Here is a 13,396-nt window from a genome sequence, read left to right as displayed (position 1 = left end):
TAAGGTCAGATATAACCGGAGGTACCGTGGTCTCTCTCTCCAATATATCATCACCGGGTAGTCCTTTACGCGTCGATATTCGAATTCAGCAATTAAAAAAATCTCCGATTGTTCGCCAAACGCATCCTTGCAGCAACGCAAATTGGGTCCATAGATTGCCCTCCCAATGTTTATGTCGCAAATCTAAGTCAACTTACAATAGTGCAATCAGCAAATAGACCACTGCAAGGGATGAAATATGATTTTATGCTTTCCCGGCGAATGATATGGGCAAACTCTTCTCGGGATTTAAAAAAAAAAACAAAATAACGGCCGCTAACCAAAAGTGATATTCCTAATGACACCATAGATTTTATTAATAACTTCTCGATGCTATTCCTCGAAATTGAAAATACTATTCTAAAAAATATTTGAAAAATGTTTTATGCACACATGGCCGCTTTACGGACATTTTTTTTTGCGGCAGAAATTTTTAAGTTTAATACATTTTACTTAATTGCATTGATATTAATAATAGAATAGTGTAAGGATTAATAAAATATCCCTCACAAAGCCGTAAAACTTACCATTTATCTTAAAATTCCGCAAGTAATTAATCTCGCACCTACCGCTTATCCTGGTGGGTATTCCATACCCCCACACACCCCGGTATTAGTTGCACCGGTTGCACCTAAACCATGGCCAACTTTAAACTGTATTAGAGTTGGCCATGCCTAAACCCATGAAAGACGCGTGAGTAATGCTTGAATAGAAGCCGTAAACACATTGGGTCAGTGGCGGATACAGATGGGGGGCGCGGGGGGCGCGCGCCCCTCCCTTGCGGGTCCGGCCGTATTGGCAAACATGGCAGAACCACGATTGTGACTTTTTTATATAATAAGATGGCATTGTCTTATATATGTGTATAATTACATTAATTAAAATTTTATTTTACTCTGCCTGTGACTTGATTATTTTTTATTGCGATATCGCGATAAAAAGTAAAGGCAACTCAATATATCTTTTGCGCCCCCCCCTTGAGTGTTTTCTGTATCCGCCCCTGCATTGGGTTCGTGGAAATAGTGGCCAAGAGTTTATCGTCATGGTGAAACTAAACGTTATTTCTGTACTAGCTGTTTTCTTGCCCTCTGAAGGGAAGAATTTCGGGGCTCTCTCCGTTTCTTTCAGGATTGGCATTCAAATTTCGTTGGCACAGCATTTTTAAGTAGAGGCCTCGCTCTAGTCAACCTATATGTACCTGATAATTCTTCAAGTCAGTTTCGCTCTTTGAAAAATGATAAACAAGTGCCGTCAAAATGAAAGAGTTGCTCAGAGACATGAAAATATCCGTAATTTCTCCTGCATTTACGTCAGTGTTGCACATACAGTCAATTAATTGGAAAGTTTTAGAACATATAGTTTGTGGCACCACTTCTGCTTACTCAAGGAAAATTAGTACCCTTTACTCCTTTCGTAGTTTTTTTGCCGATCTCCGCAAGCATTCAGCTTTCTAGTGAATATATACATATATGCACTCAAAGGGATAAATTATTTTTTATTCAAAAATTCGGAAATTTATCATTCCGCTTCCATTAATGTAGGATGTAATGATTATTTCGTGTGCATTTATTTGACACTTATTCTGTTTCGATTAATGACAGTTATAATTGATAGTTATTCAAATTATTTGCCAGTATTCATTCAGTACGCACTTGACTCCGGTTTCTCTGTTTTATTGTAAGACTTGCAAAGTTATCGGTGCTTATTAGGAACTATTTGTGCTTCTAGTTATCAACCACTTTTTTTGTCAATTGTGCTTATTTCTGCTTTTTGTAAGTAATACGATATCGCAGTATTTCCTGGAGTAAAAATTTGAGATTATCATGCGTAGTAATATTTCGTTAAAACTTTCGCGGGTACTCGTCATGCTGAATAAAAACTTTTGGGCTATGTCGCCGCGTCAATTTTTGGGTGGCCACCAAGGTGATAGAAAGTACCCCTCTACCACCTTGGGTGGCCCCAACGTTTCCCGACCGATTCGCTTTCTCAAGGGATTCTGAAGAGGTGGGGATTTAATTTCTTTTATATAGGTATCCGTCTCAGGTGGTGGGGAAGGGGAGCGGGAGGTTGGAGGTTTTTAAGAGATGCCTTACCTGCACTACTACTACCGAGGAGAGAAGATTGTCCTCATCTGGAATTTTCATAGGATATTTCCTATTATGTCAGTCGTCCCCTTTCTGTATGGCAGGAAGGCTTTCTTCTGATCGCTGAGGTCACTTGTAGAGGAGTTAGCGGCTTCTGCGGTGTTTTTTTTTGATTTCGTTCTTTTTGATGACTTCATTAAATGTGCGAGAGACAACTCTGGTTGGTCTGGGAGGTTGGAGGTTTTTAAGAGATGTTTTACCTGCACTACTACAACCGAGGAGAGAAGATTGTCCTCATCTGGAATTTTCGTGGGATATTTCCTATTATGTCAGTCGTCCCCTTTCTGTATGGCAGGAAGGCTTTCTTCTGGTCGCTGAGGTCACTTGTAGAGGAGTTAGCGGCTTCTGCGGTGTTGTTTTTGATTTCTTTCTTTTTGATGACTTTATTAAATGTTCGAGAGACAACTCTGTCGTCGAATCCATTTCCCTGTAGAATGGCCTCTAGCTTCCACCTCTCATCGGCAAAGTTGTTCTGGTCACTTATCGTGTAGAAGCGGTGAATCAAGGTGTTGACCACTCAATTTATTTGGGCTGGGTGATGGTGAGATAAAGCATGCAAGTACCGATTTGTTGCTGTTGGTTTTCGATACACTGTGTGGCGTTACATGTTTAACTCCTGCAGATTCGTAACGTAAGCCCTAGACACAGGGAACTCCGATCGTCTGACACTAGCTGGATGAGGGAAAGACTCCACAAAAAAAGAATAATCAGCAGTCAGAGAAACAATAGGGTGGTTTCCTTTTAATTTTTTATTGCCTAAATCGAAAGATTATTACTCCTGGAATACGTATTTCTCGCTTTTAGATTTTTAAATGACGATATCTATTTTTCGCGAATAAATGAAAAGTGAAAATTTTCAAGCGCGCGAAAACGCGACGGCTAAGTAGGAACTACGGGAAAACTCCGTGTGACGTATTTCTGGTTCCCGCTGCCGCCCTGTGAGGTGACCTTGAGGCGAGCCTTGAGCGCTAATATGACGCAGGCTGCTAGCAGGTAGCAGAGTACCATTCTAGCAGGTAGCGCTTGGCTTAAATATGGATTATTACTACCTTATCAAACGAAGGAAACTTTCCGACCTCAGACAATTTTAATAAGTGATTATTAAGAGATGTTCCCCTGAGCTCTGTGACTCATGCATGCATTGGTAACCTCAGACGATGTAAAACTCCTATCCTCTCGTGTAGAAACTAGGTCCCTGTGACGTCACGTGGAGTGGCATAGCATGGGCGCCAATCTGGCCTTTTTCAAATGAGGTTAAAATTGACCATTGCCATTCGTCTAAACTGGGATTTCTAAAAACAAATAATTTGTATATTATGAAAACCCTAATGGTGGGTAACGAATAGCAATCAATGCATTTCGTTTTCTTTGATGAAGGAAACGGAAACGGATAGGAAATCAAAATGTATTCCAAGTAGAAATATTCAAAATCAAAATTATTACAAAAATCAACGATGATAACTAATAATCTCATAAGGAACATTACCAATACTTTGAAAAGCTAAGTACAAAGCTGTGTTTGCCTGCAAAAGCACCAAAATTGATTTTTGAGGAATCACTCTCCCAGTCGACCGATGTGATTGCGACGACGCCGAAGAGGAAGAGGGCTGCTTGAGCCGGAACAGTGGCAGAGTGGAAGGGGGAATTTTGCAAAGGAGTGGAGGGATTACTGCGATGTGCAAGTGAGCTGCATCGGTAAAAAAAACTCCCGGCAGGCACCCGTGTTGACTGGAACCTCTGGAACACTTCTCGTCATCCACTCTGGGGTTGGGGGAGAACAGCGTTGCCCCGGGTTTTCTCTCCTCCATCTTCTGGGTTGGAGACATGGCCAAGTGGTGTGATCGCTGGTTGAGGCCAGCCATTGGAAAGCAAGGAGGGGAAAGACATAGTAGGATGAGGTCTTGGAGGGAGAGAGAGTTATGATAGGACAAAGTGGAGTACTTCTCACTTCAAACTGCATTCTTATGCCTCAGCACCCACTACCCCTAGATTGCCAGGTGTAGGTATTTCCCCACCATACTAGCTATATAAGTCTTGATCTCCAGGTGGGCTGGTTCAGTGGGCTGCTTCGGATGGCTGCTTCTGAGGACAGCTTCGGAGGAGAGAGTTCGGAGACAAGAGTTCCGAGACTTAAGAGTCTCCGAGCCTTTGAGTCAGAGGGCCTTTGCGCGATAAACCTTAGCGGGAGAAGTTCTGCGGATAAGTTCAGAGGAAGTTTGGGAGGAATTCGGAGGAATTTCTGGGGGAAGAAGTACCAGTAATTATTGAGGGGATTCACTAAAAAATGCCGCAACTGCATGCCCCAATGTTCCATCCTTTTTCTTTACCACGAGAACGTCCAAGAATGGAAGTTTTTTGTCTTCCTCCACCTCCATTGTAAACTTTATTTTTGTCGCGGATCCTGTTCAAATAAGTATAAAATTCTTGAGGCTTTTCCTTGCCATGCATCCAAATTATAAAAGTGTTGTCGATTTATCTGACCCAAATCTTAAGCTTGTGGACGGCGTTCTGAGCTGCTGTTTCTTCTATGTGTTCCATAAATATATTTGCTATTGCTGGGGAGAGAGGGGAACCCATCGCTGATCCAGACGTCTGTTGATAAAAATTATTCCTCCACCGGAAGAAAGTGCTCTTAAGGCAAATCTCTGCCAGCTTGGCGATGTTTTCTCCAAATCTGTCTTTTATGACATTTACTGCCTCGCCACAAGGAATATTTGTCAGGAGCGATGTTATGTCAAAGCTAACTAGGATGTCTTCTTTTTTTCCAGCCTTTATATCAACTCACCAACCTGTCTGTTTGTTTGTCTGTTTGTCTGGTACAAATCTTGTAACTCAAATTTGACTCACTTCCTGTGAAGCAAAAACGCTGAAATTTTGCACACTTCTTCATTTCCGATGACAATACATGAAAATATAACTTTTTCTTTCCAACCCCCCTTTAACCACCCCCCAGTCAACCTATAGCCCCCCAAAACATGTTTTTGATCTAAGAAGTTCCAAATGGTCGATTTTCGTGTTTTGCGATCACAGTAAAAGTTATCCACTTTAGGCATATCCACATAGTAGGCATTTAAAAGCATAGGGGTGGCATTTTGAAACATAGGGGGCTTACCATTCACTGAAAATTTAATAAATATAGTGACTTTTTTAATACGTCACTTTTGGTTTTTCGGGGTCACTGAGTTTTTTTGCTTTGTGTCATAAATAAACGTTGCTCATCCCCTGTAATCTAAATATAAAGGCTGGTTTTAAAAAAAAATTTTTTATAAGAGCTTATTAACCTTGATGCCACTCTTGGGCGTACTCAGCGAGTGGCAAGAGGGGGCAGCTACTCCCCCCTAGAAGCAAAAATCGCAAATATCTTTAAGGAAAATAATATTTTTTTCAAGCAAATCATTTTAAAAACTGATAAAGAGCTGTAAAAGTTTCCTTAAAATATTGATTTTTATTCACCCTTTCTATGCTTAAAACTTACCTACAACTTGAAAAACCATGACTTGCCGCCCCCCCCCCCTTAGTTTTGATCCTGTGTACGCCCTTGATTCCACTAATAATCCGATGAAAATGTTGAGAGTTTTTCACGTATGATTTCGCCTCTTCTACTGCGGGCTGTAAAATCGGTGCCAGGTATTTTGCTAATTGATATGTTGGTGAGTCAATGGCGCTGACAATGGGCCTAAGGGGCACTCCTTCCTCATGAATTTTTGGCAGGCTGTAGATGCAAGGAGTTTTTGGATCCTGCGGCTTGATTCTTCTTCTTTTAGTGGGATCTGGTACGTAAGTTTTTATTGTTTCTGTCACTATCCTCTTGTACCGGGACGTTGGGTCTCTGACAATCTTTTGATAAGGCCCTTCTGCAAGTAGTTCTTCCATCTTCTTAACGTATTCTTCTTTCTCTTGGATGACTGTCGCATTGTCTTTGTCTGCTGGTAAAATCACGATGCTGTCATGGAAATTATATTATTTTATCATGGAAATTATACGATAGCCTGTGAGAAGGTCGTGACTTGGCGAGGTCTGATTGCATTTACTTTGTTCCTTCAGCTTCATCTCAGGGATCACGCTGATGGGAATGCCAGCCGAGATGTACGTGTATGGCACGCAGTTCTGGATAATAGTGATACCAGTCCTTCTGGCTTCTGTGGGCACCGGCCTTCTCTTTGTGCCTGTCTTCCATGAACTGCAACTCACGTCCACTTACGAGGTATTACTAATTATGTATACTTATTTCTGTCATGTGGCAAGCCACTGTATAAGTTTACTTAATTAGTTCACCATTCCAAAAAGAAATGAAAATAAATGCATCAAAAATTATTTATTTGACTTGTATTCATAAAGTAAACATATCAATCAAATTAACAGAGAAATTAGACAATTGCACAATCCTTTAGTGTAGTATTGATACTGATAAAAGTTTTAAGCCTTCAATTTTTAAAAAGATAATCATGGTATTTCATTTTGAGCAATGATGAGCTATTACATCTGCTTACAGTATCTTGAAGGTTAATGCATAATTTAATATCATTGACCAAAAATTAGTGAAATATTGGCAAGTGGAATGAATCTCTCCCGACTAGGGTGAAGGCTGACAAAATGTGTAACCAATCAAGTAATCTCTCCCTCTCTTTCAGTATTTCTCGATGAGGTTCGACTCCAAAGTGCGTAAACTGGGTTCGCTGCTTTACATAATAAACAATGTGAGTGTCGATTCGAAGGTGATGGGAATCACAGCCTGTAAAATATTTTCTCTTTCAAGGTGGAATGGAAGTAAGAGATTGTAACACTGTTTATTGCTTTCAATATGAAAATAACTTAAGTATAATAATTTCTATAATTTCAACTATTGATTTGTAAAAGTAATTAGTACTTAATTATTAATAAATAAGTAATGAATGATAAGAATAAATTAGTGTTGTTCTTGATGACTGAAAGTTTTGTTGTGTAAAAGGAAACAACCCTCAAGTAATATTTAACATCACTTAGGACTGCTACCAATGGATTCAATATAAGAACAGAATGGAATTAATGGTGTGCCGTTACACTTATTTATTCAACATATGCAGTCATAGACAGATTTGGGAAGGGGGGCATGGGGGCATGTGCCCTTCACCCAGACACCTAAAAATTATACAATATTTTTAATATGGTTATCATTACGTTCGTTTAGTTTTGTGCATTATACGTACCGAGTCTCATTCATTTAATTTCATATTAATAACTTAAATCTTAAAATCAAGAGAATATTTGGTACAGTAATTGTTGTATGTAGTTTTTAATCTCAGGTATGAGAAACCGTTTGCCTGTCAGATACTTGTGCCCCCCCAGAAAAAAATCCTGGATCCGCCCTTGCACCCTCAGGTGTATGACCTTATCTTCAATTTTTCATTTAATACACGCAAGGGAAGAAACCACGAGACTTTATACTGCTATTGAACTAGCTACACAGTTAAGTTGCCACATAGGGTGCATTTTATGATCAAATTCAAAAATGTCTGCAGCGCCTTGTGATGTGAACATAGGTATTCTGCAAGTACAATATTGCATCACAGACTCTGCAGTGCAGAGAGATCCACTTACTCCCAATATTTGCAACAAAGTGTTTGATATCGCAAAGAAAAGCATTGAAAAATTATGAATTTGCAAATTCATAATTTAAGTGATGTATCATGATACATCACTTAATCACGAATATGAATTTAGGTCAATTATTAACCTCATATTAACACAAATATAGCATTATCAATAATTGATATTACATATATACTAAATACCTTAGAAATAAAAATTAACCGAAATTCCCGTGGCACATCTGCAAAGTATACCTTTTAAAATTACCTATATGTAGTTTAAAAAGCCATGTCAATTACAAATGACCGTTTTTAGGCAAACATTGAATATTTCTTGGAGTGTCAGAGCAGAGGAAAATAAGTGATTAAAGATTGAGATAAATCGTTACTCCATCAGTTTGTACCACAAAAAAATTATTTATTCCTGTGTAATGGATTTTCAGCTAAATATCTTCTACATTCATTTTAGCTTTTATTATGTGAGCATTACTTGTTACAAGGGCAGTGAAGTAGGTACATAGAAAATGTATGGGTTATAAAGTAAAAAAATCGCAAATCCTCAAGTATACATAGCAAAACAATACCATTTTTAGTTGTTTATGTTTTTCAATGCATTATCTAAAAACTTTTGTAGTATATTTTTATATTATCTGACTTTATTGCTATGGATGTCAAATTAGGTGGAAAAAGTTGGGTTAAAAAATGTAACCAATGGTTACTCATTTACCACGTGCAAGAAAAACATATTAATAAGTCCTATGTAATTTTGTTAACCCAAAATAATGTTATATGGCATCAATGATTGCAAAATTTTGGAGGAATGCCATGGATAAAATCGTTATTGCTCTATTGACAGCACAAACTCAATTTAAACCTACTTGACACTGTCAAATACGTATTAAAACACACCTTTACTTCACAAAATCCCCCCAGAAAAGGCCTGGGGTATTTTATGGTCAATTTGTAAGTTCTTACAATTTTTGTTTGCAGTTTTTGGTGCTTTTTTTAAATGGTTAGAATAGAAATAAGCAAAAGCTACACTTACACTGGTAAAACGGGGAATAATATATGGATTGCAATGCAATTTTTTTACAAAAAAATGTTTTTATGAGGAACTAAACAAAAATAAATTCTCAATGAGTCTGGCAGTCTTCAAATTATTTGGGTCATATAAAACGAAAAATGTTAGGCAAATATTCCACTGTAACACTCACTTTATACATCACATCATAAAATAATGAAACTACGGAATACAATTACCTACGGCTAATGACATTTTAATTGATGTTACTTTATCCACAAAAGGTCCAACATAATCATATTTTTTATTTTCAGTTGCTCTTCATCCCGCTGATAATTTACGTGCCAGGATTAGCCTTCAGCCAAGGTGAGAGATTTACACCACTAAATGTCCATCTGGCTCATCGCTTAAATTGCTCTCTATCGCTGTCAACTTTCTGCCTCGGCTATTGGTTGTCACAACAAGAGTTGTTTCTATTTAATGTTGAGTTTTGTTGATCTGGCATACAACGTGCAGCACGATATTGTTGTTGATTTCAGCCAGTGGTCTGAGCCCTCATGTCATCACTCCTGCCGTCTGCCTCATCTGCATATTCTATACGTCCATGGTGAGTCCATTCGCTCCTACTTATAGAGATTACAATTATTTTCATCACAGCACCATGGCAAACAACGCTACTTACGCACCTTAAGTTAAGCACCTTCAAAGCCAAAATTCATTCCATTTTTATGCCCGAGGAAACGCTTTGAGTAATAACATATTTTAGTGCGGAACACAGCCTTGTGCTCTGTAAATGCTGCATTGAGTGGTTGTGGGGCACAATCATGGTCAGCCGATTAGTCCTGCTGCCCTCTTTGGCGGCTTCAATTTTATCTATTGTATGTTTCAACCCAAGGGGAGGGGCATAGCTCCCTTCCCCCATCCCCCTCCCATTGATCCGCCACTGGCTAGAGCTAACATGATCGTGTGATTAAGGTTTAAGAGTTGAGGGGGTCATTTTCCGTAAACGAAACTGGCAGTGGTGATGAATCGCACAAACCTACAGTCGAAATATCACTAATTCACTCTCGTGAATAGGTATTAATTTAATGCCCCGTTAACGTAAAATGCTTCTTGCATGGTTTGCCGAATGAATGAGGAAATGATTTTTTACGAGTAGTATCTCAGATGTGGACGAAAACAGCTAGTAATCACGTACACGGGTCAAAACATATTTTCATAGCTTTATTTTACATGAATACTGGATAAACTGTTAACTTTTGCAGACTTGGAAGTCGACTGCTGCACCTTAGCTTTTGTATCTGTAGTTCTTTGGAATCCCTTCAAAGGCATTCCTTGTTGCTTGAGTATGTCATTCTTGGCAGGGTGGGTTGAAGGCAGTCATGTGGGCGGACACGCTGCAGACCTTGTTGATGTTTGGGTCTATGGTGACGATTGTGGTCATAGGCACAGCTGCCCTCGGTGGACCTGCTCGAGTGTGGCAAATGAACCAAGAGGGAGGAAGGATCGAGTTCTTCAAGTAAGGCTTAAATTTTTGTGTTCCCAAATCTTTTTCAAATATCTAATAACTTTTATTAAAATTGATAGTTTGAGGTGTAGCCTGGTGAAATTGCTTCATAATGAATAAAAAACTTTGCAAGTTTCACAGAAAAGAATTTAATAACGGCCAGTTCTGTCCCTGGGCAACATCCTCCGGTTCAAAACCAGGATACAGGGAGAGTATTCTTCCAGTATCCCGTTTTTGCACCGAAGGATGTCCCACAGTGACGAAACTGATCATTATTAAATTATTTTACGTGAAATTAGCAATGTTTTTATTTAACCTTTATTATATGCATTAATACTACGACCAAAATTCACAGGCACTTTTTGAAACTCATAGCATTCGAAAACTTTACTGCGATCACGATAATCAAGTATTTAGAATCTATACAACAGCATCGAAACCATTGACAGCATTAATAAATTGTATTTGTGGATTGTGGAACGTACATGTCAAATGAAATTTTTCCCTGTATCGTGGATACACAAAGTTAAGCGGGAAACCTTCCACAGTGCTCTCTCTGAGCTCCGTCACTGAAAAAAGACCCCCACTATCTTGTCTGTTCCATGTCTTTGTTTCAGCTTTGACCCAGACCCCACTACCCGACATAGCTTCTGGACGGTGACTATTGGCTCTCTATTTATATGGTTAGCTGACGTCTCAGCCAACCAAGGCATGATCCAGCGATTCCTCTCCATGCCAACACTCAAGAAAGCACACTGGTGAGTGACATAACAGACCCATCTTACATCCTTCTAGTACAGTCACATCAATAGCAAGAGACTGAAGCTGTCTGATTGGCTTAAGTTTCAGGTCGTGGTGAAGCACTAGTTAACTGCTCTGCCCTTCATATGATGGATTGCCATATAATTTTGGGCACAGTGAATTTCACAAGCCTCAATACTCCTCATTCTTCTTTGGGTATTCAATACTTTGATCACGATTTACCTGCTTGGAGTAAATAAAAATATACTTATCCCATATAGCAACACAACTTGGTAGTATTTTATTTTATGATTTGCATCAATTATTGATTGATAAATAGAGGAGGAATTTATATCAAGGCAAAGGTATAGCCCAGCTACATAGTTTTCTATAAATTTGCAAATAATCACCATATGAATTACAGAGAAAATGTTCAAGATTTTTATTGGGATTATTTCCATTCATTATTCAATTCACAATGCCTGTGCCATTCCAACGACTTTTCTTGCACTGTACATCACTGGTTAATCGGCTCCCAAGGTAGCAAAACTCTTTCACCTCTACAAATTTTTCAATTTTTTCGTTTAATATTTGTCCTAGTCTCCTCTCTTTTGATGCATATTTATACCTTAGTTTTCTTCGGGTACATTTTCAGCTGAAAACTGGCCATTTTTTTCCACATTTATCAGACTTCTTCAAATTATTCTCTGTCTTGGTTATGACTGCAAAGTTGTCATCCTAATTGTAAACCATGCAAATGAAGCACTGAAGGAACAAGTGACTTTGTACGCAGTCACGCGCACGGGTGCAAAGTTAAATACACCAAAGGATGAAGTTCGCCGTGAAAAAATCATCTTGTTCGGTAAAACCCATCCCGAAGTTCGCTCTGAGAAGATGGCTTGGTGGTGTAACTGGTAGCACGCCTGACCGGCAATCGGGAGATCCGGGTTCGAATCCCGGCTAAGTCAAATATTTTTTCACGGCGAACTTCATCCTTTGGTGTATTTAACATGCAAATGAAATTGAAAAAATCAGACTTGCGTTTAGACCCACATTTTTTTCCCATGATGTGCTATTTAGCTCCAAACTGTAAAATTTGGTTTACATTCAACTAAACAAACTACTTTTTCTGATGTGTTTACCAAGTCATCACAATCACAAAACTTTAAGTGCCGAAAAATAGGGATTAAAAATGATGCAATTAATTGGCCAGTCTGTACATGAAAGATAAACAAATAGAAAATGTGTGAGCTGCAGTTGGGAAGGGAGTATTGGTTGGTCAAGATAACAGATGGATACCTTTGTTTGACAGGTGCCTGGTCATCCTGACATTGGGCTCGGCAACCATTGTGTCAATCAGCTGCTACGCTGGTCTCGTTGTGTACGCCACCTACCGACACTGCGACCTAATATCAACCAAGGTTAGTTTATTGAAAGCACCAATACCCTTCTGGGTGTACTAGAGATCATTTCAAAAATCTTTGCGACTGAGAGGTAGGCCCAAGTTTTACGGAGGGTGAGGGTGGAGGGCAAAAAATGCCTCCTGAAAACCTTCCAAAATATGTTAGGTGGAGCCCAGCCTCCGGGAAATTCAGTTGCTTCCAGACATCCACTCTTCGTGAGGCAATTAGTAGTGTTGCCTAGTGGGTAGAAGGTCATTGAGACAGTCTTTCATTTCCATTCACTGACACAAGTCTTTTGAGAAAACATAGCAACACCCACCTCTATCATTCCCCATCCCACGTCCCTTGTGTCGCAGGTCCCACCTTCTGCCGCATGCCACCTAAAGTATGCCGAGGTTGCACGACTGGGACAGTCATAGAGATATATGAAAAGGATTTATGGCACACCTACGTCAGTATCCTGAAGTGACGTCTTGGTTTTTGGTCATGGAGAAAATTAAAGTGATTAGGATTAGTAAAATTTTATTGGAATCAGACATCAAAAGGTACTTAACTTCCTTTGCAATGCTCGTCTCTCAGCTCAATGACTGACAATTTATTGCGTCAGTTTTCTTAATGTTGAGTAGTTTGGTCAATTTCACTATGTTAATTCGATGGTTAAACTCATCTACTATGCAAAATCACAAATTGGAGGGGAAAACAAAGGTGATCAGAGAAGTACCCTAGCCGGCACAGACAGAGAACCTCTCCATCACATATGTATGCCCTTTAACTGTAGCGACCAGAGTACCTGTATGCATTATGGAGGTCGAGTAAAGGAGCAAAGGAATTTCTACTGGTCGCAGAGAGGCAGTGTGGGCTGTGCCGGCTGAGACAGCAAAATGAGAAAGGTTAACGGATTGCGGTGCTAAGAAATTTACTCTAATCCTGGTTCTCAAAGCCAAAAAGGTCAATAATATTCGCATAATTATTAT

General features: G+C 39.3%; 1 protein-coding gene across 3 annotated transcripts in view; it reads left to right on the top strand.

The window, feature by feature from the left end:
• The window catches only part of LOC124164227 (sodium-coupled monocarboxylate transporter 1-like), a 46,766-nt gene that overhangs the window by 23,662 nt on the left and 9,708 nt on the right, over positions 1 to 13,396 (top strand). For all 3 annotated transcript variants that reach the window (XM_046541461.1, XM_046541460.1, XM_046541462.1), the window contains exons 2-8: positions 6,228 to 6,387; positions 6,815 to 6,880; positions 9,086 to 9,137; positions 9,311 to 9,378; positions 10,136 to 10,290; positions 10,896 to 11,036; positions 12,332 to 12,440. In XM_046541461.1, the coding sequence (XP_046397417.1) occupies positions 6,250 to 6,387; positions 6,815 to 6,880; positions 9,086 to 9,137; positions 9,311 to 9,378; positions 10,136 to 10,290; positions 10,896 to 11,036; positions 12,332 to 12,440 (729 nt within the window). In that variant the 5' untranslated portion in view covers positions 6,228 to 6,249. The remainder of the gene's footprint in view (positions 1 to 6,227; positions 6,388 to 6,814; positions 6,881 to 9,085; positions 9,138 to 9,310; positions 9,379 to 10,135; positions 10,291 to 10,895; positions 11,037 to 12,331; positions 12,441 to 13,396) is intronic.

Source organism: Ischnura elegans, chromosome 8 (genome assembly GCF_921293095.1).
Source record: "Ischnura elegans chromosome 8, ioIscEleg1.1, whole genome shotgun sequence".
NCBI classification, from domain to species: domain Eukaryota; kingdom Metazoa; phylum Arthropoda; class Insecta; order Odonata; family Coenagrionidae; genus Ischnura; species Ischnura elegans.
The sequence above is the reverse complement of the archived record's forward strand: the minus strand, read 5'-3'. Positions and strand labels throughout refer to the sequence as shown.